The 27,269-nt window shown below is 41.1% G+C and overlaps 1 protein-coding gene across 1 annotated transcript; it reads right to left on the bottom strand.

Annotated features, from left to right (window-relative positions):
- Positions 1 to 20,247: 20,247 nt before the first annotated feature.
- On the bottom strand, positions 20,248 to 21,115 carry LOC147894969 (uncharacterized). Its single transcript, XM_087384108.1, has one exon. The coding sequence runs from the start codon at positions 21,089 to 21,091 to the stop codon at positions 20,750 to 20,752; it is 342 nt and encodes a 113-aa protein (XP_087240234.1). The 5' UTR covers positions 21,092 to 21,115; the 3' UTR covers positions 20,248 to 20,749.
- Positions 21,116 to 27,269: the final 6,154 nt, after the last annotated feature.

The following is a 27,269-nucleotide window of genomic DNA, read 5'->3' as shown; positions in this document are numbered from 1 at the left end:
AAATGGCATGTGTTAATTAGGAATTACCACCTGGTAAGAATTACATGTCGGCATAAAAGAGCACCCTCATCTCCATGTCATTAGGGGAAACGTGGACTAAAAAAGGGCCTCATAAAGAGAGGATTAGGAAATAGGTGAGTTTCCTAATTGCAAGGGAAAAACGTCATAGTAAAGGGAGGAATTCACAAAGCTCAAACTCATTAATACTTATGATCTAATTTTAGAAAAAATTGGAAAGCTCAAATGCATATCCCCATTGTTGATGTCACGCCAATGTAAAAGAGCATAATTTATCTAATGTACACGGTAATGGCCAATGTCGACCATTGGATTATAAAACTACCTAATGGCTATCCACGGGCCATGAAAGCATGTGACAATGACTGTTAGGTGGGCTTGAAACTACCTAATGGCTATCCACGGGCCATGAAAGCATGTGACAATGACTGTTAGGTGGGCTTGACTGTCAGCCTAGAGGGCACAGTCACACACTCGTGGCCATTGGATCATGTGAGATCCAACAAGCATCAGTTCTAGGCAATGAGGGCCCTTGGATCCCTCTTGGATCCAATGGCCTTAATCAAAGAAATAGAGAAAGTGGGGTGATGGCACTAGAGGATTTAATGCTACAGAATAATCAATTGCGAAGGTCCATCTGACGACGTACATAGCGCCATGTGTCATAGGAGATGGTCCATCCAACAATGCATGTGGCCTACCATTTCTCCTCTACCCAATAAAAATTTGCATTGCACAGTGCCACTTGTCCATCATGAGGCACCATTCATAAGCCATAAGATCTACTGGTTCTCATAGTCTTTGCCATAACCTTTAATGCTTTTGAGCCCTATATCTATAGATGTCTATTCATATATGTTCCAGGGATCTACACTAATCCACGAGGCCTCCTAAGGGTTAGAACACCCTTTACCATGGTAGTTCAAGTAACTTGGGATGGGGACCATTTCTTTCTGCCAATGAGGAGGAGGAAGAAAACCTCCATTCTTTTAATACTTGAGCCTCCTCATTGGCATAGAGCTTAATCCACATTCTTAAGCCTCTAATGCAAGAGGCCCTTTTTGAGTCCAAAATTCCCCTAATGAGAGCATTATTTCTCCACTAATCATTGAATGTTTACCACTTCTCATTGGCTCCCTTATTTTCCATACAGAATTGCATTTCTCTACTATTCATTGCCTATTTCTCCACTGCTCCCCTTGTTGCTATGCCTGTGTTATAAACATGCTTGCTCTTACCAACATCATCCCTCTTCTATCTTCTTTTTCCTACAAAGTGGTCCCATTTCTTTGCACAAATATTATAATGATGTGTGTTATGTCTAGGCTTCATGTTCTCCAATGGTTCCTAAGAGATCTCAAGATCGACAATGACTTGTTCCATATGCACAAAATTGGCCTGCATTTAGCTATTTTTATGGACCCTGTTTTATGAAAGAGTTTGTTTGTTTTCCCCTTTTTCCTTGTTAGTAGCATTGTTACGCTTATGTCTGATCTACCTCAAAGGCTTGCATGGCTGGGTAGTACTTCTTTTGAAGTGGAGATTTGTTGGTGGCCCTTTTTATGTCCGACCTCTTTCAAATTCTTGCATGGAGGGTCAATATTCCTTTCAAAGTGGAGCTCCACTGGTGGCCCTGTTTATGTCTGACCTTCTTCAAAGGCATGCATGGTGGGCCAGTATTCCTTCCAAGTGACTATTATCTTGAACCTCCTTTGGGATGCACCTCGAGGGTGTACACATCTAATTGCACGGTGGCAAGGTTGATAAAAAGATCTCAATATTTGCTTGCCAAATTTTGTAATACAAATTTTATAATAATACAAACATTTTTCTCTTTTCTCATATTCTCTTTCCAAATGGTGAATCTACTTGGATTATTGTAGTAAAAAACATGTAGTAGATTGTGATTTTGTGTTAGAGTATGGGACGACACATTTTGAAGTCAAGAGTAGATGGTTGAATTTAGTTGCTATTGGGGTACTAAGGGATTTCTAATATACCCCTTGAATGCATGCGGGATAGTCTAGTTTTGGATGTGCAATCATGAGCATGCTCTAAAAGTGCTAAAAGGTGCCAAAAAAGTGTTTAAAGATGCTCAAAAGGTGCACACATAGTGCTAAAAATGCCCAAAAAGTGCATTCCCAACCATCATCATGGTTGGGGTACTAGGGTATTTTTAAATGTCCCTTGAACACACATGATAGTTTAATTTTTTATATAGTCGATAGATTTACAGAAAACTCTTAAATCCTAGAATGTGAGTGTCTCCATGCCATCATGAACATGCACATGATAGTTTAGTTTTCAATATAGTCAAGAGATCTATACTCTAAAATTCTAAAAAATCTATGTTGTAGCTCAGGGATGATGGTGGTTGATTTACTTCTCTTTGCACTAAAATAACCATTAAAAAGTCTAAAATCGATTTTGAGCTCTCCAAAAACCAGCATGGTGGGCAAGTGTGACCACCACAGTAACTTTAAATAGCCTTAAAATACTAAAATTGCTCTCTTATTATACTAGCATGGTGGTCATAGAACACGAGGTGATAGTTAGATAGTGAGGTAAATGTCGTCCCTACTAAAACCCATCGCAATGGTCACAATTAAGACCAATGTGATGGTCCCATTGTTTCATGGACTACCACATGTCATGCACTGTATTCCTATCTAGTAAAGGCATGGTGTGTCACATGTCAAGCTCCACACGATGTTCAGAATGACTATATGCCCATGGAGTAAAGTTCTAGAGTGACACGTATTGAGGTCTACATGGTGTTTAGAACAATAACATCAATAATTTTTTATAGACTACATCTCATCATTAAGCCAGTGTGGTAATGAATACACTAGAGAAAACCTAAGCGATAGTGCAAGCTTGCCCTGTATTTGAAATCTCACCCACCAATGCATCACACATGGTCCCAAAAATAGTTTCGTGACTAGCTACACCAAAAATAGTTTTGTGAATAGCTACACCCAATCAGGACCCCCAACCATGCATCATCTCTATAATATTGAGTTGACAAGAGACCTTCAAGAATAACGGAACCAAGAATTGACAAGAAATGAACTAGTTTGTCAAGGCAAGGTGAATTGTTGTCTAGTTCTACAATTCACTAATGGACCAAGTATAACAAGGCAACCCTATGAGACATTTCTCTTTATCAGAATCCCCTCAATGTGTTTTGAATGGAGCACATTAAGATGATGTGTTTGGAGCCCTATCTTCACTTAAAGGTGATAAGCGAAGAACCAACAACATACATGGAGACTTTCTATAGATTCAAAAGTAAGAAGGAAGTAGCTCTATAGATTGAATCTTGATTCTTGACTAAAACACATATGACTTCAATGTCATAGATAGAACTGGCAAAAACTCTTCAAGTCCTAATATCTTCTAGTTTGGATTATAATATTGCCCAATTGATAATGAGCTTGTTGATCTGATAAATGTACAAACACTTAGAGTACCTAGAATTGACAAGAAGAAGATTGGGGTCACTTGTTAGGGTATCATGATAAGGGTCATTATCGCACTAAATGTCCTTGGCTAAAGAAGAAATGAATAAATATATTAGCACTAATGAAAGGAGTTTCCTCAAGGGAGGGAAACAAGGATGTTATGATGGGAAAAAGATGATATGAAAGTAATGTCCGTAAAATAGGAGGATTCAAAGATTAAGGTTCTAACCTTAAACATATAGATGAGGGTTGATCACAAGACATTGTTGAATTTTCCAAACAACAAGTCAAGCATCCAAGGACTCCTAATGGATCACCATGCATAGGTACAATTAGAGGATGATTATGAGAATTGACCCATGAGTGTTTATCCAAACCTAAGAGTTTTGGTCATTTGACTTCAAATAATAGTGCTTGTGATTGTATAGTTTGTTACTCAAAAGTTTGAAGGAAAAAAATGTTTTAAAAGACTCCAGTCAAGGTAAGGCTTTCACTGTGGTCCAAGATAAAAGAAGCCAATCTAAAGCTACTACTACTATTCACGTAAATAGCCCCAACCTTAAGGCTAAGAAGGGGCAAAAAAATAATGTCAAATAAATTAGTCTCCTTCTTGACCCTTAACGTTAGAGGGTTGATGGACCCTGGAAGAGGTGAAGAAATAGCTCATTGGTTGAGATCTAATTCTCTTTCCCCTACTTTCCTAGCATTGCAAGAGGTAAAGGCATGTGGAGTCATTACAAGTGTTTGGCATGTTACCTCCATGTGGAGGGTAAGGGTGGGACTGCCATTGGAGTCCTTTCTCATTATAATGGAGGAGTCACCCAAGTTATCACACAGATGGTCAAAATACATGGGTGCTCCTCAAACGCCTTATTAAAGGGATAAACTTTACAGTAATTTCTCTTTGTATGCTCCCAACTCAGTCACAGAGAAAAAGTTAGTATGGGAATCTCTTTTATGTGTAGATGGCAATTGTTTCGCTATGGGGATTTAAATATGGTAGAGATGAAGAAGGATAGGTGGTTGGGAAAAGGCACTATCATTAGAGGTTCTGAGTTGGTTGCCTGGGAGACTCAAAGAGCACTTGGTAGATGTGGAAAGTCTAGGGGGTGAGCTCACTTGGTGCAATAGTCAATTGCAAGAGCATAGGAGAGAAGCTAGATTGGATAGGTTTTATATCTCACAGGGTCTTTTCAATAACCTCATTTCGTTAGAGACTAATACTTTCTCCTCCCTAACTCTTTTAGACCACAAACCTACACTTTATGCTATGATTTGGGTCTAGTCATAGAGGAACCTCTTGGTTCAAAGCAGACCCAAAACTATTTACTCTGAAGACTGTCCAATCCTTGATAAAGAAAGCCTGGGAAAATGCCTTTGGTAAGGGTAGCTTTGTTGCAGATGCTTGGGCTTTGGTTGTTGAGGATACTCAAAAAATTCTTAAGACAACTAGAAAAAATAGAGCCAAGGTAAGGGCTCAGAGAATGGATCTGATTTAGTGTAGAATTAAGAACTTGGAGCAGCAAGCCAGATCAAGAGATAAAGATGCACAAAGGGAGGTACTTATTGCCAAAAAAGAGCTCAAAAAACAAGAACAAATCAGATTGAATGATTCCAAGGTTTACTTCAGAGATTGGTGGGTAGGAAAAATAGAAAGACCTACTAAAGAGACCTTTAAACTAATTAGAAGAAAAAGAGTCAATGAGGACATCCCTCTTTTAAAAAATGCTGATGGCACTTGTTTTTCAACCAAAGAGGAGAACGTCCAATCGATACAAAGGCACTTCTAGACACTCCTATCTTATTCAATCATCCCAGATGAAGAGACACATAGAGCCAAAGAGTTTTGTCAAATTGTAAGAGATAGAGCAATATAAAAATATGATTTGGCCTCTTTAGAGAAGCCCTTTTCCATTGTAGAGTTGAAGGAGGTAGTCACAGTGATGGCAGATGGCAAAACATTAGGAGAGGATGGTCTTCCCATTGAATTTTATAAGGTATTATGGGACTTGGTAGGACCTTACTTGTTGATGCTTTGGCAAGAAATTTCTATGAAGGGTGCTCTCCCCCCTCATGTTAATGGTGGAATAATCAAACTCATCCCCAAAGAAGGCCCCAAAGAGGACCTTAAGAACTTGAGGCCTCTAACAATGCTCAACTGTAGCTACAAGATATTTGCTAAGACATTATCCCTCAAAATTCAACGAAAGATGAAGGACTGGATACTTCTTAAACAAAAGGGTTTCATAAAGTGACGTCACCTACTTGAGACAATTATAAATATTTGGGAAAGATGTGAATATACCAAGGAGAGCAAGCAATTTCTTAAGATAGACTTTGACAAAGCCTATGATAGGCTAGAATGGGATTTCCTCCTACAATCTTTGCAAGACATGGGCCTTGGCTAGTCTTTTGTCTCTTATGTTAAGCTCCTACTCACTAATGCTTCAGCCAAGGTAAGGGTCAATGGAGCCATGAGTACCCCTTTTCTCTTGAAAAGGTCAATCAGACCAGGTTGCCCTCTAGCTCCTCTCCTTTTCGCTATAGCAGTGCTGATGCTCTTGGGTGGCTTCTCAAAAGTTAGATCCTAGGAAGGTAATCTTAAAGGGATTGAACTCATGTCTGGCAAGCAATTAGTGTGCCAACTATTTACTGATGACACTACCCTTACCCCTAGGAATAATGATTAAGATGTTAGATCTATGTATGATGGACTGTCTTAACATTTTCTGTAAAGTATCACACTCTAGAATTAATCATTCAAAAATAGGGTATGACACTCTTAGTGGCAAGGAGCAGCTTGTTATGCAAAATCTAGGATGCCATAGAATTAAATGGTCACATTTTTCAGACTCTTAGGGATTCCAATCGGTTTTGAAATAACCATGAAGCAAAGGTGGGATTTGTTTATGGACAGATTTCAAAAAAGGATTGATAAGTGGAGGGGATTTTAGGCCAATTTGGGAGGGAGGATATTAGTTCTTAACCATTGCATTTATCCCTATTTTCTCTCTCTCTTGTTGGGCGAGTGTTCGGCCCCATGAGAAAGGCTAGGCTAGACAGGTTTATAAGAATTTGCAAATCTTTTTTGTGGGCAGGTAGATCCAAGATGTCTAAGGTAAGATGTTCATACTATACTAAGCCTAGAAAAGGAGGGCTTGGGGTCATATATATTTCTATGGCAGCCAGAAAGCTATCTTTGCTACTTGGGTCATTGAAGCTATTCTAAATCCAGAGTGTGACTGAGCTCAACTTTTGTTGAAAAATATGAAACAGATTAGGCCAGTTAGGGCCCCTAAATGGAAGAACTATCCCTTAGTGTCTATTATTTGTAATCTTGAAACTTGTAAAGCTAAAGGTAGATCTTTGTGGCAATCTATTTGGAGAGCCTTTGAGGAGGTAAAAGTGTTCTTACATTTCTCTAGCAAAGGAGCTTTTATGGCTAATGATTCCATTTGGGTCTAATTAATCCTTAGGAACTCTCAACTCACTGATGAACTATTTGTTATGGCAAATACCCTGTTTAAGAAAGGTTTGCAAACTCAAGGTCAACTTTGGAACAAGGATCAGTTTAGATGGAAGACATGGCAAGAGATTAGGAGATAATTTGCTTTATCTAACCAAAGCCAAGGTTTTATTTTAAGCAGGTTGGAACTATGGTAGGGAGATATCATACGGAAGGGAGGCTTTGTATTAATTTTTCACAAAGATTTTAGTTGGTTAGGAAGCTCTACAATCCTTCCTATTCCCACTCTAACTGTGCTGATATGGATGATCTCTTTAGAACTCTTAATACTAGATGGGATTTGAGCTACTAGCCCTTCAGCTTAGTTCCTTTCTCACACTGCAACAGATATGTCTTTGGATCCTATACAAGGTGTCCCTACTACTGCTACTTCTCAGAATGCAGATTTCAATGGAGAGGCTACCAGTTTTTCTTTTCATGTCCCCTCTTGTGTCTGCATGATGAGCTAAAGTTGATATTTGTCTTAATTGTCTGCTTCTATTAGGTTTTTGTAAGGTTTTGGTGCTATAAGCCCTTACTTGGACTAGTTAAACTTCCATGGATAAACTTTGATAATGTACAAAGTTTTTCAAGGTTAATATAACCACTTTTTTTAATTGTTTTAAAAAATAGTGCATGTTATTGTTGGATTTTTATTCCAAAAGACCAATTGAATGTACAATTTTCACCAACGGTTGCTTACTAGATCATTAGTTTCATGGTAGTTGACTGGAAATTTAAAATAGATTTAGCAACCCTAAAGAGAAGCAAATTTTCCAAGAACATGTAGATGTAGATATATAGATGGCCATAAAAGATATGAATTGCCCGAAACATAGATGCATGAAAGTAGTAAAAGATTGATTTCTAAAAGTGTAGGATATTCCTTGGTAAATAAATCATTAACAAGCAAGTAGAAAGTGCACCAACCTATGAACATGGAAAATTTTCACATCAGTCAAGTGTGCATGATGCAAATAGTACCTTATTAATTTAAATCCACCTGTTGCAAGCACAACATTACGTAGATGTGTCCACTTATATAGCTAAAAGAGAGTTCCCAAGTGTGCATTTACCTCTAGAATAATTGGCACATGATGCATGTGCAAAAGTTGTGCAATATGCAATTTTAATAGATTCAACAACTATAGAAGACTCATCACAAGCAAATCTGAAGAGCCCATGAAAGCTGCATCAACTCAATGGAAATACATGGTATCCATAAATCAACCATCATACTAGATTAATTGAATCAACTTTTTATATGCAAGGTTGGTAGGAACTTAGCTAATAGTAGATGTTACAACCTTGGGAGAGAGAAATTATTTCTTTACAATGGATGTATTGAGTTTCTACACATTCTTCTTCAAAACTTTAATGTGAGTATATGGTCATGTGCCTTGGCATTGAATGTAAAGTGTAAAATTGGGTTCTTAGAGCAAGTAACAAATGAAAATGTCCCTTATAAGTTATTCATGGTTTTGGGAGAAGAGACATGATATAAAATACAAAAACCTCCATTATTTAAACCAAACAAGCTGAAGTGGAAGTAATCTTCAAGCTAGTTTACACTATGTGGGAAGTTTCGATAGTAAATTATATGACCACTCAAGCACTACCTTGATAGATGATATTCCATATAAGGACTATGTAAATCCTCTTGGGAAACTTGCTTATTACAAGATCCATTTGCCCATGAATGACATGATAATGTACTCAAAGAGAGGTAGTTGTCTTATTTATTTAATTTAGGCATATCTTAGAGGAACATAGCCAATGGAGTTGGCTAACTTATGGTTCAAGGTCAGGCCTTGTATGGATAATGTAAGGATAATATCAAACATTTTAAAAACTTGACAAGCTCCATGTCTCTTCCAAAACACTTTTGGGAATCAAGTTACTCTTTATCACATAAAGATAGGGTCTCATTTCAGAGGATAGTAGGATAACCTGTATGAAGGAGGTTGTCTCTAAAATAAAGGGAGATATTGCAAACTTTAAGATGTGGATATGAGTAATATGGAAGGAATATTAAGTGATATTGATAGCTTGGATATTCGCACCAATATATTACAAGTAGAATTTCAAGGATTTACCTTCAACCTTTGCAACATTAGCAAAGGTAACATGCGACAACTTAGTAATTAGCAAACAATTCCTTATTTCAATAAAATTGGTAGATTCACTATTGTCATTCTACTTTACAAAGTTTGTTATATCATCCTAAGAAGGCCAATAAAATAGAAAGTACAATAACATAAAGGACATCTTCAAGACATTTTACTCCAAGAAAAGTTGCAAATTTGGCCACACAACCTTCCAATACTATTAAAGCACCCTTTGAATTAAATGGGCATTTACAATTATTTATAGACTCAATAATTGTAGGTGCAAGAAAAGGATTGTTGATCCCATTTTTAGGTGAAATAAGATGTGGATTTGTGTCCATGTAATGAAACACAATACCAGTATGAAGCATGGAAAATTTTGGTACAACACAATCCATGGATGGTGAGGTACACACGTTTTTAGGATTACCATGTACAACCAAATATGGAAATAGTGACGATTGTGGGAGATGTTGAAAAATGTAATATAGCTAGCCTACATCAATAGCTCCATGATTTAGCTCCAATATTGTAAACAAAATATAAATGCATGTTGACACTATTTTCCATGCTTGCCAAAATGTAAGCAAGATGATAAAGGTGCAACATTGGGTGACATCGGATACATCATAACAATTACAACAAAAAATGTAGATCGAGGAGATGAGTAATTTGTTGACTATGATTTCTAGGCATGTTCATACCAATTTTCCACTATAACTTTATTATTATTGGCTTGCCACCATGGAAGTAAGATGATAAAGGTGCAACATTGGATGAAATTGGATATGTCATAACAATTACAACAAAAAATGTAGACCTAGGAGATGAGCTACTTGTCATATATGATTTCTAGGTCCATACCATTTTAGCACTACAATATTATTGGCTTACTATCATTAATATTTTTGTTGTTTGTGTTTCTTGCTATTGTGTCCCAAGTCTAAAAATTTTTATTCTAGGATTTTAAACCATCTTGCATTTACTTTCTTTTTGAATAAAATTACAAAAATAAATTCTTATGCTAGTTGATTTGAGAAGAGATGAGGAAGAGACCAAGTTTACATCTTTGGAATGCTCAATGAAATTTCTAGCCTATTTCTTTATAATAGTGCTCCAATAGTGACAATGTTGCATTAGATTAGTTGATAATGCTATGCAACCCAAACAGTTTATCAGAAAATACAAAAATCAATATTAATAAAGATAAAAGAGACTCTAGATGTGCATGACATGAGATATCGCGAATAAAAATACAAACTTTGAGTTTTCAAATAATGAGCACGTGAAAATATGTACAAAACACTTAAATTTCTATCTAAGGAACACAACATGTGGGTGATGATGCCTAAGGAACTTGAGGTAACTTTCCCACAAAGTTCTTAAAGATATTAAGTTTCTCTTAGTCATATTTATTCAAGATGTAGTCATTAATGTAATCCTAAAGTGTTGAGTTTGATGCTTATAGATTTATTTAAAAATACATATCAAATTTCTCACAAAATGGACCATATTTGTGAGTCTAAGCAGATTAGTGGACTTGGGATATTCCTAGTACTTTTCCTATTGTTGTCTTACATATTAACACAGTCCTAAACATGCCAAATTTGAAAAAGTAAAAAATAAAAAATAAATTCTTTCAATGCCAAGGCACAACTATGCTTCCAAACCATGAATGCTTCTAATGAATAGAGGAATCTTTTCAATGACATAGGGTCATTGTTTGCTTGGGTGAAGCCATTTTTGGTAAGGTTCAATGACTTTTTTGTATATGGGTATCTTGCATGACCCATAACTTATGCATTGCTCAATGAAATTTGACAAACTTTGTCTTCAAGTTGTAGTACACATTCCAAACTTGAACATGAGAGCAAAAAATTATGAAATAAGGATTTGGAACAAGACCGTCAAACCATTACAAGTGCTATGTTGCATGTGAAGCATGCATCTTGAAGACTGTAGGATATAGCAATTTATTCAAAAACATCAAAATTTTATTCTATACATACATGCAACCAAGTAATCATTCTAAAGTACACTATGTGAGCTTCTCCTCAACCCAAGGACACAACTAGATGAGATCATTATGCATGGGTTAATGGACCTCCAATGTTGTGCTAAAGTGATGCATATCCGTTTGAGGGCACACTCCATAACTTTCTTTTGATTTGTTGAAAACCAAAACAGATTAAAAATTTGAAATCCAAACTATTGGGACTAGTGCATGGTGGTCATAAAACATTAATAGTTGTTGGTATTGGTATCTAGATTCACCCTAAAATGAAAGAAGTTGAAAAAGTGTAATTTGTGCATGTGCAAAGATATTTTAATAAATCCAAAACTATTTACAATTTTGAATTGTTTCTTTTTCCATGCACTTGCTTGCTATATGGCTCATAAGCATGCCAAAGGTCATTACATTTAATAATACACAGCATCAAACACGATACGTGCCCTTTGGCCTATTTGTGTTTTGAAGCATTTTAGGCCACATTGCACTTGTTTGGGATACCCAATTCTGTTAACGTGTATTGTCGGAGGGAAAAAAACCGACGGCTGAAATTTCACTACTCCCATGAATTTCAAATTTCACACCTCCCGTCCATTAAATCTTGGAAGATTAAGTACCTACAACCTGCCCCCGCCCTGTAAACGCTCTGCAACCTGTACGTGTGACCTTGCGCAGACTTTGGTTTGCCATTGTCTTCTTTCGGGTAAGTTGTCTTCTATTCTTTGCTTGCCTCACCAGCTAGCTTCTCTAGGTCTATTCTGGACTGATCATGGCCATGGAGTTCAAGTTTTCCCTCTACGTTCAAATGGAGTGACAAACAATGGAGAGACAAACGACTCACCACAGTTTGTGGAGAGTTTCAATGACCTCATTGACTATCTAAAAGAGGGAGATAACTTTGCAGTTGTCGCAGATTCTGGGAAGAATGAGGAAGATGACCTGTACTTTCTGTTGCAGTGCACAAAATCTAAGTACAGGGTTGAGGAAACATTTAAGGATAATTAGGAAACAACCTATGAGAAGTGGGATGTAGTTGGAGCTTTTTGGTACAAAAAAACATCCAAGAGAGGCTGCAATTACGAACTATTACGTAAGAGTCCACAAACATATGTGTACTCTCATCTAGTAAGAGCTATTAAGTTCCAGTCAACATGAACCTTTCAATGACCTCTCAATTCTAGGCTTGCTATCTCAGTCCTCTAGATTTCCCCATCCAATCGATCATCAACTCACAACTCAATCGATCTTTCCCTAGCAGAATTGCCAAAAATGTTGACGCTCCGATTTGCCCACCCTCAATAGACTAACTTTAAGGTGCTCAGTGCTCGACAATGAATCAGCCCTGTGCAATGCTTGGGTGAAGATGCTCACTCTTACAATCCTTAACTGTAGTGTACTCCAGGTGATGAACAGTGGCCAACAGTAAATACATAGAGTTAGGTAATATCAAAAAAAGAAGGGTGCCAACTCAGAGTCAAAGGAGTCACGTGGCAGTAGGGGACCTTTTTTTGGTGGCCACTCCGTGTGTTGCTGAGATTAGATACATGGACCATGGTGTTACTATCAGGATGTCAGGCATTGAGGAATGGAAAGAAGAGGAGTCGGGATCCTTTGTGAAAATGGACAGCAACGAACCTGGAATCATTTGGCTGCTTGGCTAGCGTTACTGAAGCAAAGGGGGATTCTTCGACACGACCTCAAAGTCAGAAGAGCATAGTGACTATGACTTAGAGGGGGACAACAACAACGAACCACAGTTGGAGCTTGACGGTCCAGGTAAACTGGATTTGTGCCTGGGATATCATGTCTCGGGCATTGTGTTTGGTTGCATACCTCCAACAAAGGGGCTGGACCCCTGCATAGAAGTGAGGTCCTTTGGCCCGGTTTTGAGGGTTCAATGGGCCGGTTTTATGGAACAGACCAGGTCGGGAGGAGAAAGAGACCTTGAAGCTGCAGACCTAGCTCACAGGAGGCTGCCCACCTGGGCCCACCTGGGCTGTACCCAGGCAGTAAGGTGGAGAGATCAGGAATGAACAGAGAGTCTACATATGCTCAGCGGAGCACACAGGATCAGACATCTAGAGGTGTTAGGCATTTAGACGGAGAACCTTCTGTATTGTATCTTGTCCAGTTTGTGGACAGACGGAAATATAACGTATTGCTTCTATATTTGTCTCTGAGCATTGTCTATTTGCTAGTCTGCACATGTACATGAATGTTGGTAAGTACACACACTTGATGAAGCATTGATTCCATAGTGAATTCCTGGGCTAACTATCAGTCTTCTGCTGCGGGATACCCTCTATGTGAGAGAGGTCAACTTTTCTAATAGACGAGACACGTGGCACACCTGTATGGAACTGTACTAGTGGCAGCAGGTGTCAGAACAAGGCCAGAGCTGATGATCAAGTGCTGGAACAGGTCCAGAAGGATGGCGGGCAACCTAGAGCAGGTCTACAATTGACTGGATCAGTGTATAGACCCCGACTTGGGACCATAACGGGCCTGGGCCACTGGCAGAATGCCACATGGCCAGGCAGTTACAAACAGGCCTGGTTGGGCTGGTCAAGGCCTGTTTGTAACTGCCTGGCCTGGGCTGGTCAGGCGGAGCCAAGCAGGCCGGACCCCACACACCACCAAGTCAGCTGGTTTGGGGCTGCCTGGGTTGGTGCATTTTGGGGGCCCTTGGGCACTATTAAAGGAAGCCCTTGGGCTCACTCATTCTATCCATTGGAGCAGTACCTGAAAAGCAGACTGGAGCAGAAGATCAGCAGGGTTTTGGCCTACATCCAGGAGGACCTGAAAAGAGCTGAGCGCTGCAGAGATAGCCCGGGCTTCGCCCTTGGCAATCTTCCAGGGCAGCAAGGTGTACGGTGTGTTTTGGCTGTCCGGGAGGGGCAACAAAGTACAGGTGTCCACGCTTCAGTTGGGACACTAGACATGCTTTGTATTATGTCCATCTGAGTCAGTCGTTTCGTCGGCCTGTCTGCAGAATAGTCGGTCTAATTTTGGAAGTTATTTTGCACACTCCAATCAAGCACAGGCACACACATTTCAGACAAAGGGGGGTAGCTGAGAGAAAGAATCGAGTGATAATAGAGATGAGGCTATGTATGTTGAGACGGAAGAAGTCTCCCAAATCTTTTTGGGGTCCATGCAGTTGTTCACATCCTGAACACAACAAAGACAAAGGCAGCTGAAGGGAAAACTCAATACAAGGCATACTAGGGTAAGCAACCCATTGTTTCTCATTTGAGGATTTTTGGTTCTGATGCTTTTGTACATGTGAACAAAGCAGATACAACAAAGTTGGATCCCCAAAGCAAGAAGTGCATCTTTGTTGGTACAGTGATGAGTCAAAATCTTATCGGCTATATGACCCAAAGACAAAGAAGCTCGTGGTGAGCAGAGATGCTGTTTTCCTAGCGATCCACAAGCAACCGAGTCAAATACATTCCAGAGAGCAGTTCGGAGGTAAGGAGGTCTCAAAGGAAAGCACCAACCATCAAAATGTTCTCGTGGTTCAGATCCAGAAGATTGTCGAACCAAGAACCTTTGAAGAAGCAAAGGGAATTCCAAAGCCATGGACTGTCGTGGAAACAGAAATGGATGTCATTTTTAAGAAGCAAGGGGATTTTCAAACTGCCGTGGAAACAGAAATCGAGGCTATTATGAAGAACCATGCTTGGAACCTGGTTGATAGACCCCAAAAGAGGAAGATCATAGGAACCAAGTGGGTTTATCATGCCAAGTACAAATCTTATAGGACTTTGGATAAGTACAATGCAAGACTTGCTGTCAAAGTCTATGCACATGCAAAGCGATCGACTACAAAGAGACTTTTGCTCCTACAGCTAGGATGACTACCATATGGACGTCATCGCTTTGGCTGCCCATCATCAATGACCAATTCTTCCAAATAGACGTGAAGTTTGCCTAACGGTGAGCTTCAAGAGGAAGTTTATGTTAAGCAGCCAGAAGGCTTCCAACAACTAGGTGAAGGAAATACGCCCTAAAAGCGTGGTCCCACAGGATAGATGACTACTTCTATGAGATTATCACGTAGTCCCTCTGATGCTAGCCTCTTACTGAAGAGACATGGCAGTAGGAGAATGCCAAGCTAACTAGGAACGGAATGGAAATATGGAAAGCATAATGGAAAGAACAAGTGTTAGGCAATGATAACCAAAATACTCACATGATATAAAGCTTGATGTTGACTGATGTGATAGAAAATAGACAAGTACAACACTATATAGTGTGCCACTAGACTCTAGAAAGTCACAATGTCTATGGGATATCTCTCAATATGACACGTGGCATGTCTAGGCTTCACTAGACTATAAAACCACTCCTAGACCACCTAGAACACTCATTTTAGACTCACTTTGGCTGTGGTCTACATCAAACTCGGGAAGTCTTCACCAATGTTGGAGTAGTTACGTGAAGGAGTCACCGCAAAGTAATGTCAAGAGCTCACATCAAGTGACAGGTAGAGAAGATAGAGGCAGCGTGGACAGCAAGTGAGAGCAAAGCTACTTGGACAGCATCAGCAGCAACGTGGGCTGCTAGATGGCGGGCAGAGAGCACAGACGAACTATTTACAAAAGATGGTGGGCCTTTTGCTGAGCGGAAAGGACAATGGATCAGCAAATCGTGGGTAGCTCATCTTAGCTTCATGGGCACCAACTGGAGCAGCAAAAGATGGAGGTGGAGATCAAGATAGTGACAGCAGGTTGAAAACTATCATCCCATGAGCTCAAGAACAAAATCCGCGCCCAGGAATAATTTTCGTCACTTTTTGCAGGAGCTATATCTTTTCATAGAAAACTCGGATTGCAATGATGTAAAAACAAAAATTGTAGTACTCAAGGTCCTCTACAACTTTCCTGAAGACACAAAGTCGTGATGCTGCTTCCAGATCCAGATAGAAGCGTCACATCGTCCGCAGATCACAGAGAGAGCGACATAAATAGCACCACTCCAAGATGTTTTTGTAGTTAAAGGAAGGAGAAGAGCTCACCAAGGAAAGGGAAGAGAGGTGACAGAAGCTCAAGTTGGAGAAGACAACGTTGGAGGAGAATCCCAATGTTGATGAAGCCTTCAATGGAGAGGAGTAGGGAAGGGGACCTCCTCCAAGAGAAGAGGGCAGCTTCTCTTTCCGGCCACCCTCTACCTCATGGAAGAAGCAAGGAAGGGAAGTAGCTCCGATACCACATAAAGAGACATGGCAGTAGGAGAATGCCAAGCTAACTAGGAATGGAATGGAAATATGGAAAGCATAATGGAAAGAACAAGTGCTAGGCAATGATAACCCAAATACTCACATGATATAAAGCTTGATGTTGACTGACGTCATAGAAAATAGACAAGTACAATACTATATAGTGTGCCAATAGACTCTAGAAAGTCACAATGTCTATGGGATATCTCCCAATATGACATGTGGCATGTCTAGGACTCACAAGACTATAAAACCACTCCTAGACCACCTAGAACACTCATAATAGACTCACTTTGGCTTCATATTCCAACACTTACGTCTTCATAGAAGTTTGCACAAGGAGGTAAGACCATGATTATCATCATTGTCATAGAAGATCACCACAAGAAGATGCAGTAGCTTTGGTATGCCATCATTTCGGAGAGATGTGAGAGACCTAGCGGGGTTCATGCACCTATCGCTCCACCAGCGAGCACATATAGCCAGACGTAGCCAATGCATCAGATGGCAGCAGCTTCTACACAGCTGGGAGTTGGTGGTGGCCAGCAAGCCACTTTTCATTACATGTTGGCAGATTCTTTACGTTCATACATGGCCCTACCTGAAGCCATCCCAAGGGGGGTGACTTGCAAATGCATGTTTATAGTGACTCAGTTTGGGCTGGAGAATATGACACTAGGCAGTCCGCTCTTGCGTTTCATCCATGGGTTAAATTCTTCTCTCGCATGCCTTGTCACAGACCGGTACAGTCCAAGAGTACTTGCAGCACTTTTGGAGGCTTTCCTTGTTTGTGCAGGACGTATCTGAAAAGGGAAAGCTCTTGCGTTTTATCCATGGGTTAAATTCTTCTCTCGCTGCAGATGTGAAGGCACATAACCCTCAAACAATTGAGAGGGCAGCTCAGCTTGCAAAAGTATTCAAGCCTAAATATGCTGGCAAGCACAGAAATGCCATGGGCAGCTCGCACGCTACGGGGTATGACGCTGAGTCGAAGCCTAAGTTTGCTGAGTGGACTGACAAGAAATCTGCAGCAGCACCATTTCCCGCTTTCCTACTGTCTCGGGTAGTAAGATGCCGTATGCCAGGCCTTACAGGTATCCTGATGCCAAGCCTGGAGGCAAGCCTACTGCTGGAAGTGAGCAGGCTGAGATAAAACAGCATACACACGCAATAATGGACAGCAGAAAGAAGGCCAACTTATGTTTTAAATGTGGCGAGAAATGGACTCCTGAGCACAGGAATGTGTGCAAGATGCGCCACAGTGCTACTAAGCTCAGCATGACCATTGACCTCTCAAATGACGAGGAATGGTTTGATGCCCCAGGTTCTTTGGATACGTCTTAGGATGAGATGGCAAAAACACATGATGCAGATGAGGCTCCTGACACTGGAGCCATGAAAAGCACTAACTTTCCTTTTGATCCTGGTGGTGCTACTGTACATGACACTCATGCTTCGCATTCATATGAGATTCTGCCCACTGGTGGCATGAGAGGCCGTAGGCCCACACTCTTCTCTGTGGAGCATCACGATGCGATGCCTTTTTATGCATGTGAAGATGCAAGTGGTAATGCTCCTGTGAACGAGGACGGAGGAAGGGAGGTTTATTGGGATGCCCAGCCAACACTTTATACTATTTCCACGCATGCCCTGATGGGTGCCAAAAGTGCTGATACTATCAGATCAACAAGAATGATTAATGGCAGGATTGTGCATGTGTTGGTGGACAGCAGTAGCACCCACAGTTTTGTTAACTGCAAGACCTTACAAAGGGTGGGACTGATTGCTACTGAGATAGACCATGGGCTGAGAGTAGAAGTGGCCAATGGACAGCATATGGTCAGTAGATCTTGTTGCCAAGATGCAAGGATTAAGTTCTCTGATGACTACATTTGCAGGTGATCTCTTGGCTCTTGACATGGGCCCAATAGATGTTGTCCAGGGTTGTGATTGGTTGCAATCACTAAGGAAAATCAGCATGGATTTCAATGCCTTAACACTCAGCTTTGTCCACAGGGATGGATCAGTTACATTGCATGGTATTGCAGCTCCTAAATTGCAGGTCATTTCAGCAAGGCAGTTGGCCAGAGAGCTCAAGAGGGGCAGTGCCATATATGCATTAAATGTGTCAGTGACTAAGGAGGGTGGCACTCCCCGTGTTGATGATTGTGAGATGCAGAGATTGCTCTCAGAGTTTGCAGATGTGTTTGCTGATTTGCCATCACAGTTGCCTCCGAGAAGAGATGTAGATCATGCCATAGTCTTGGAACCTGGCAGTAAACCAATCAATAAGGCCCCATACCGACTCTCTAAGGTAGAATGGGAGGAAGTGGCAACTCAAGTGAGGGACTTACTTCAGAAGAGTTTCATCACTCATAGCCCTTCTCCTTTTGCATCCCCTGTGCACCTGGTAAAGAAGAAGGATGGTTCTTACCGTATGTGCATTGACTACAGAGACTTGAATAAGGTCACCATCAAGAACAGGTTTCCAATCCCCAAGATAGATGACCTGTTGGATAAACTCAAGGGTGCTCAGTTTTTCACTAGGATTGATTTGAGATCCGGCTATCATCAAATTAGAATGAAAGCTGGGGATGAGCACAAGACAGCATTTCGCACAGAGAGGGGATTGTATGAGTTCAAGGTGATGCCTTTTGGATTGACCAATGCACCAGCTACCTTCCAGGCACTCATGAACAAGATTTTACAGCCTCTCCTTTTCAAATATGTGCTGGTATTTTTTTATGACATCCTCATTTACAGCAAGGATAAGCAGGAGCACATCAGACATGTCAAGCAAGTGCTGGAAATTTTGAGGTTGCATGTAAGCACATCAGACATGTCAAGCAAGTGCTGGAAATTTTAAGGTTGCATCAGCTTTATGCTAAAGCCAGCAAATGCACTTTTATGGCACAAGAGGTTGAGTATCTTGGTCACATTGTGAGCGTAGGCACAAAGGAGGAAGGGAGAGTAGATAGGATTAGATGTCACATCAAAAGGTACATAGTAGGGGGTGGATGGAGACTTATATTCCCTCCCCATTTTCCACCTAAAGGGCCTCTAAGTTTGGCCTCTTATTCCCCTTCTTTACAGATGTGTGTAGCTCTTCTCTGAGCAGGTTTTCCTACACTTGTGGCTGAATAAAGTATGAGTTTTGAGCTCTTTGATGAGGGCCTTGCTCTCAGATAAACTGCCCAATTGCCGTCTCTTTGCCTTGACTTTTAGATCGGATTGTTCGTTTGAATAGCACATAAGCTATGGTGAAAGTTTTCTAGCATCGTTGGTTCAAAGACTTCAAGACCCTCAGTCTATAACTGATGTAACTCATGTTAAAAAAATGGTCACTAACCCAATTGTGGGTTACTTATAATAATGGTCCTGCTTTGATAGCTAGGACCTCCTATTTAAAGTGATTGAGGTGCAGAGTGAAGAGGCAATGGCAAGGCCAGAGCAAGAGGATCCAGTGAGCTAGGTAGTGGTGAAGGCGGAAAAGAAAGAGGTGAAGAAACTCCATCTTTGCATCATAGTTGCCAGTATCTTTGACAGAAACGTTTAAAATATTTTCAAAAACATGTTTTTAAACATAAGGTTTTTCCCCTTAAGAATACCTAAGGTTGCTAGAAAAATGTGAATTGTGACATGACTTGATCATGGTAATGACTAATTCATTCTGGAAATTGCATATCTAGATTCATCATTCTACTATCGTGCGTGCAATTTGTAGCCATGCTGTGTGCACAGTGCACATTGTCGTGTGAATTTGTATCCTTATAAATGTTGAACCATAAAGTTATTTGAAGGAGAGCGTTCTTTTAAGCACACATTTGTTTCCACAACCCCCTTAATACAGACAACAGAGAAGAACACGTTCACTTAAATTGCAAACTCTTCATAAGAAGAGTAAGCAGCTCCTATCTTTCCACCCTGATCACTTCTCATGGCAACTTCTTTAACAGCGACCCTCATTACTGGCAGCAAGCAGGTTATGACAAGCGTGTTAAAATCACTTATCTCCTAGTTGTACCTCCCTCCTTAAACATGTTCCTGCCTGTAAACGAGCTTGGAGCTTGGGACAACACCTTGCCTGCATTGGTAATCCAAAAGACTAACCCTTGGTAGTCCCAAAGGAGACGACATAGACAAAACGGGGCTAGACTCAACACGCCCAGAAAGATGTGGTATGATGGACAAGCGGAAAGAAGCACAATGAGAAAAAAGATCTAGATATTTCGCGCCGGTTGGTAGAGTAACAACTACAGAGCAGATGGTCAGCATGGTAGTCTCCAAATTATACAATAGGAACTGAAAAATCTCTAAAAACCTTTCAACTGTTTGAGCCACGACGATCTAATACGAAGGTGGAGATTCAGTCTGCTAAACCTGGGACATCTTCCGACATAACGAAAAACCAATCCTCGCTCATTCGATGCCTGGCACTTTGGCAACCGGACGGCCTTCCCCGTCCACCTCGGCTGCGGAAGAGACCTCGTTTTCCCGCTGATTCTGTTGTTCTATGGGAGCTTCCGCGTACGAGATGGAGATCAACTTGCGACGATACTCGTCCTCGTCGTCGGTGTCCTTGCGAAAGGCGTCGGTAAGGGAGGGTTTGAGCGATTCGGAGGCGGCAGAGTCTACGTCTGCGTCTGTTTGCGAGATGGACAAGAGGCATTGTCTGGCGCGATCAGCCGACGATTGACGGTTCAACTCGAGAGCAGCAGAGAGTTGCTGGGAAGGCAATCCATGGGCAACTGATGCATCCATAATCCGGGGAATTCACTGGGATCTTCTTCAAAATTGTACAAATACAAGGAGCAAGACCAAGTTTATACACAGCTGTCATGCCTTCCACGTCGCACTTTGACCTTCGGGCACAACATCATTGTGGAAGCAACGGCACTAACATACGGCATGATCAGCACTAACACGAGGCCCTCGCTCGCTCAAGAAGAATATGTGGGTATGAGCCTGACGACAAGGGTTCGACCCCCAGTTAAAGCGTTGCACAAGAGTTTTTATCCTTCACCCACCTGTGGCCTTGGACAGCTTCTAGTTCATCCGGACAAATTTTCCCCCCTCACCTGTTGGACCACGCGGGCGGTCGAATGTGCATCTTATTTTTGGAAGGCATCTGGGGGCAACCAAAAACTTAATGCACCTATTGCAAGTATTCCTCCAATAGCGCCTACTGCAAGTCTTCTCTAAGCAATCGGCTATTGAGATCCCTATCTTGAACGTAGCACCTTGAACCGAGTGGGCAACTTTAAATGAATGGCAACACCTTTAGCTGCTTCCAACGCTCCAAGCAGCTACTGCTCTAAGGCTCCATAGCTTGTGAGCTCCAAGGCTCCATTGCCTTCTCTAGCAGATAGCTCCAGCAACAAGCACGGCTGCAACCAAGCATACGACCATCAACAGCTTGCTACAGCTCGCCTATGCGCTTCTACTAAAAGGATCACAATGACTACGCCTACGACTACAGTGCCTACTGCAAAAGACTCACAATGTCGGCTGGCAGCCAACAACTCTGCACCACCAGACGACCGACAAGGAAAGCTCCATAGTCACTATTCTGTGAACTATAGCAGACACCACCGATGACCTCAGAACGGCCTCGAATCGACTCCTCTGATTGCCAGCCTCCTCTCTAGCAAGACTAAACGGCCATCTACAAACAGCTCTTGCCATCCAACCTCCAATGAAAGCCCATTTGGGTCTTCTCTGCCACAACGATGCACCTCTACCATTAAGGCCTCTACATGGCAAGGCCTCTACTCCATGCTCCTAGCTGGCAAAGCGACGACCAATGCATCAACAGCCTTGTAACAAGGCACATCCAAGACTCCAGTGCCCTGTTCTACCATGTTGTGGATTAGTCTCCAATGCCCTACATGATGGAATGTAATGCTCAGTCCTTCTTCCATTCCCCAGAATCATCATCTTGAGGGAAGGCCTACTTCATGATGTTGATCTTGAGGGAAGGTGTTGAGAGTTCACCCTCAACATCGTGTCATCACGTGTGCATAGCACCATCATGTGATCATATATGCATAGCACTGGACGACCATTCCATACGCTCCGCACAGAGTGACTCTTCCACAATGCCATCCACCGAGCCGTTTACAATGAGACTAGTAGCTGCAAAGGCTCTTGGCACTCAATGCTCCAAAGCGGTTCTCTACAGCAACACCATCCATGGCGAACCTATCCTCAGCGTTGTAACAACTTCAAAGCTTCATCGACAAAAATCCATAGCAGACAGAATCTATTTGATTCTATCATAATCTTCATAGATTTCAGTAGCCCTCCTTACGTGACACATGGCAAGCCTTATAATCCACATCACGTTGCTTCAGCAAACAAAAGCGAACCAACTTTGGCAGAAGTACCTCTCGTGCACGAGGTATTCTTGATTTGATTCATACAAATGTATGGGGTTATGCCCAGACCCGCAACATCAATGGTGCACTTTATTACTTGACTTTCATTGACGACTACAATAGATATTGTTGGGTCTACTTTCTTAAAGAGAAATCTAAAGTCTTTTCCAGATTTCAAGAATTCAAATCCATGGTAGAAAACCAGACAGGCATAAAGATCAAAGTCATGAGATCAGATAGAGGAGGTGAATACATGTCTTCAGCATTCATGAACTTTTGCAAAAATCACGGAATTCGAAGACAATTCACATGTGCAGATACTCCTTAGCAGAATGCAAGAGCTGAAAGGAAGAATGGGACTTTAGCAAGACCGTGCTAGAGCAATGCTTAGTGAGAAGCATCTTCCGAATCAATATTGGCCAGAAGCAAAAGCCACTACGAACTACTTGCTTAATCGTCTTCCTACCGAACAAATACAGGGTATGACTCCTTATGAAGCATTCACTGGACATAAGCCACACATTGGGCATCTCCGCATATTTTGTTGCATAGCATATGCCCACATACATGATGATCATCGCAGGAAATTGGATGCAAAGTCACGCAAATGCATCATAGTTGGCTACAATGAAGAACGCAAAGCATACAAGTTGTATGATCCCATCAACCGCAAGGTCATTATCTCAAGAGATGTAATCTTTGATGAGGAATCAGAATGGAAAACCTCAAATACACAACAGATGGAAGCATCGACTTCACAGTCATCTACATAACAGGTTGATGAAGAAGAGCAAGAATTGCCAGAAACACCCCAAGCAGAGCCACAAGAGCTCAAACGACGGTCTACTAGGGAAACCAGACCTCCAACCAGATTGACAGATGCTCAGAAAGGCAAAGCAATTCAGGTTGAAATGCCCAACTATGCTCTTATGACTACCATCATGGCTATAGAAGAGCCAGTGTACTTCGAAGATGCAGTAGACAAGCCAGAATGGAAAACTGCTATGAATGAAGAAATGGATGCTTTGTATAAGAATAATACTTGGGAATTATGCAACCTTCCACCAAGAAAGAAGGCCATAGCAAACAAATGGGTATAAAAAGTGAAGTACAATCCAGATGCCAGTATTTAGAGATACAAGGCCATACTAGTTGCAAAAGGATTTGCACAACAATATGGTCAGGATTATGATGAGACTTATGCTCCAGTAGCAAAGATGGATTCCATATGGTTCTTGATATCACTGGCGACACTCAGCATATGGAATGTGTATCAGCTCAATGTCAAGAATGCATTTCTCAATGGTTATCTAGACGAGGAAGTCTACATGCAACAACCAGCAGGTTATGGTGAACGAGGAAAGGAGAATAAGGTTTGCCATCTTAAGACGAGTCTCTATAGCTTAAAGCAAGCACCCAGAAGTTGATACAGCTAAATCGACAAGTATTTTACTGATCTGGGATACATGAAGTCCAATGCAGATCATACTCTCTACTACAGAGTTCAAGGGGAAGACATTACTATTGCACTTTTGTACGTAGATGATCTGATTGTGACAGGAAGCAAGGATAGCTTCATTAGAAAACTAAAACAAGACTTATCTGCAGAGTTCGACATGAAAGATCTTGGGTTTATGCACTATTGTCTTGGAATTGAGTTCTAGAGAGATTCAGATAGCACATTCATGAGTCAGCTCAAGTATGTTGACAGTCTCCTGAAGAAGTTTCATATGGCAGATTGCAAGATTGCAGCCACTCCCATGGGACAGAGTTTAAAACTTACTAAAGATTCAGAAAAGCCTACACTCACTGGCAGATACTACAGGCAGATCATCGGATCTTTTATATATCTGACTATCACTCGGCCAGATATTTGTTATGCGGTAAGTTCACTAGCACAATTTATGGCAAATCCAAAACAGTCTCACTGAAATGCAGCCAAAAGAGTCTTGAGATACATCAGAGGTACAAGACAGTTTGGGATAGAATACAGAGGAAGTCATCCAAGGTTGCATGGATATTGTGACAGTGACTATGTCTCACATCATGAGACCAAGAGATTGACACAGGGATATGCATTTTTCCTTTGTCACAGTGCTATATCATTGTTGTCAAACAAATAGCCAACAGTTTCTTTGTCTTTGACCGAAGCAAAATGTAGGGCACTCACTATAGGTGCATGTGAAGCTATATGGCTCAGAAGACTATTGTCAGAGACATATTACTTTGATGAGTCAAATCCAACAACAATATACTGTGATAATCAATCGGCTCAAGCATTGAATCCAGTATATCACTCCAGGACAAAGCCATTGATGTCTGAGAGCACTTCAGCAGAGAAAGAGTGTTACTTGGTGACATCACACTGCAGCATTGTGATAGCAAAGAGAATGTTGTAGACATCTTTACCAAACCACTTGGTAAAGAGCTTTTTGAGAAACACCGATTAGCTCTTGGTTTGACACAGAGGAAGGACATTCCCATTAAAGGGGTGTGATGGAATGTAACCAACCCGCAATCAAGTCCATAACACTATCTTCAAGCCTTAGGGTGTAGATCATTGTATGTATGTAGGCCGAGTGAAACTATTACCCATAGCGATGGGGAACTTGGGCAAATTGCCTAAGTTTCTCCATGTTCACCTCTTCAGGTATTCAGTGTTGTCTTTTTCTGTCGATTCTTTGGCCATTTTGCTATGGCTGGCCTTTTTTGTTCATATCTTTCTCAATGTTATACCTCTGGGACACTAGTCGAGTGTTGTCAGAGTCATTCTCTTTGTTCCCTATCATGGTCTTTTGTATCTTTCTCGACATAATTTCTTTGGTATACTAGTGGACGTATTTGTTGGGATATGTGTGATCAAGGCCTTGCTAGGTGCATGTGTGCATCCACTAGCAGTCATATGGTTGTGTGTGTGTGTGTAGAAGAGTCACACTTAGTGCCATAGGCTATGACATAGGTGATGATGTAAATCAAAGGCCCCCACATGGGGTGGTGCCTATGATTGTGGAGTTCCTATGATTTAGGAGTTACCTCCTTTGATGTAGGAGAGGTGCCATTGAACAACAGGCATATCAACAAAGATTTATGCCATCATCTCTTCCCACTTAGATGCTCGAAGTACACACGTAAGGTCATGAATGGGACATGGTACCACAAGATGACATTTCCAATCATGCTTGCATATGCCATAACCGGACACAAGTCACAAGGCTTGACACTACACGGCACAACATTGATCATCATACGTGAATCGTTTTTGACATACATCATGCTTTCTCGAGTGATGAGTCAATGGCAACTTTGTATCTTGTATAGCATAAAACCAGCTTGTTGGAGAAAAACCTTCATGGAGTCATGTTCTACTTGAAAGGTTTGAAGGGGTTCTCATGACTTGGCAAACAAGAAGACTTGGAAGTTGCTAGTGATAGGTCAATGAAATGAAGGAGAAGCTAATTGGCTCGTGATACGCCTGAGGGCATGCATGGCTGGTGGTTTGACTACATGGAAGCTACGTGGTGATTGGTTAGGGACGTGCCTCCACATATCACGATGTGACGGTTCTTTCAGAGGTCACACACAATTCAGAGTCATGGTGGCCTTCACATATCGGTTCAAGGATACAGCAAAAATCCCAATAGGGATGTGATGTTGTCGATTGAGTTGTCATTGATAGTTCTCAGAGTCGAGCATAATAAGGAGATTTTTAACTATCTCTTGTCTCGGCTGATTTGAGTTTTCATTGCACAATTGCTTGGATCTTCTATTGCATGCGTTGTGCAAACTTGATATATAAACTCTAAAACCTAATAGTGGTATCAGAGCTTGGTTTGTGAGGATTTTGTGCATCTGAGTTTGCGTGCTAAGTTTTGCATGTCACAAAGATCAAGTTGAAAGAAATACGGGTCGAAAAAGCTTGTCTTCCCATGAATTTACAAAAGAATGAGGAGCAAAAATTGTTGTAGGAGAAGGTTGTCAATCGACGTATTGGCTAAAGCGTGCTTCCAGACGTTCTTTATTTACTCTTCATTTACATGATCATTATGGATTCTCTCAAGAAGATTAAGGGAGAGGCTAGTGTTGTGACATTCAATGGACAAAACTTCTCTAGTTGGCAATTGTTGACCAAGTCGTGGTTCATGCACAAGAATCTCTAGAGTGTAGTATCAGAAGAGACCCAAGATTAGTGGTCACAAGGCATAAAAGATCCTTGTGTGGGAACAAAAAAATGAACGAGTGATTGGTATGATGGATTGAGCCCTCGGAGCATATTTATTTCATCATTTGGATACTACAAAGACAGGTGCAGAGAATTGGGTGATACTCAAGACGCTGTTTGGAGTCAAGATGAAGCACTCGAGTGCTTGTTTGAAGCAAGAGCTATATGTTTTGTAGATGGGTGAGACCAAAATTCTGGGAGTGTTTCTAAATCGGATGTAGGCTCTACTTCAATAGCTCAACAAACTTGGGTCCAAGATTGAAGAGGAAGATCATAAAGTGATTCTAATGAAGTGTGTGCCTCCTAAGTATGTTGACATGGTACAAATTATTCGTTTGGATGA

This window comes from Dipteris shenzhenensis, chromosome 13 (genome assembly GCF_047967505.1).
Source record: "Dipteris shenzhenensis isolate YYH24624 ecotype China chromosome 13, Dip_SZ_1.0, whole genome shotgun sequence".
Classification (NCBI taxonomy): Eukaryota; Viridiplantae; Streptophyta; class Polypodiopsida; order Gleicheniales; family Dipteridaceae; genus Dipteris; species Dipteris shenzhenensis.
The sequence above is the reverse complement of the archived record's forward strand: the minus strand, read 5'-3'. Positions and strand labels throughout refer to the sequence as shown.

What these genes read in the sequence shown, in the direction of transcription:
- LOC147894969 (XM_087384108.1), bottom strand. Translation starts at nt 21,091, where the DNA reads ATGGATGCATCAGTTGCCCATGGATTGCCTTCCCAGCAACTCTCTGCT.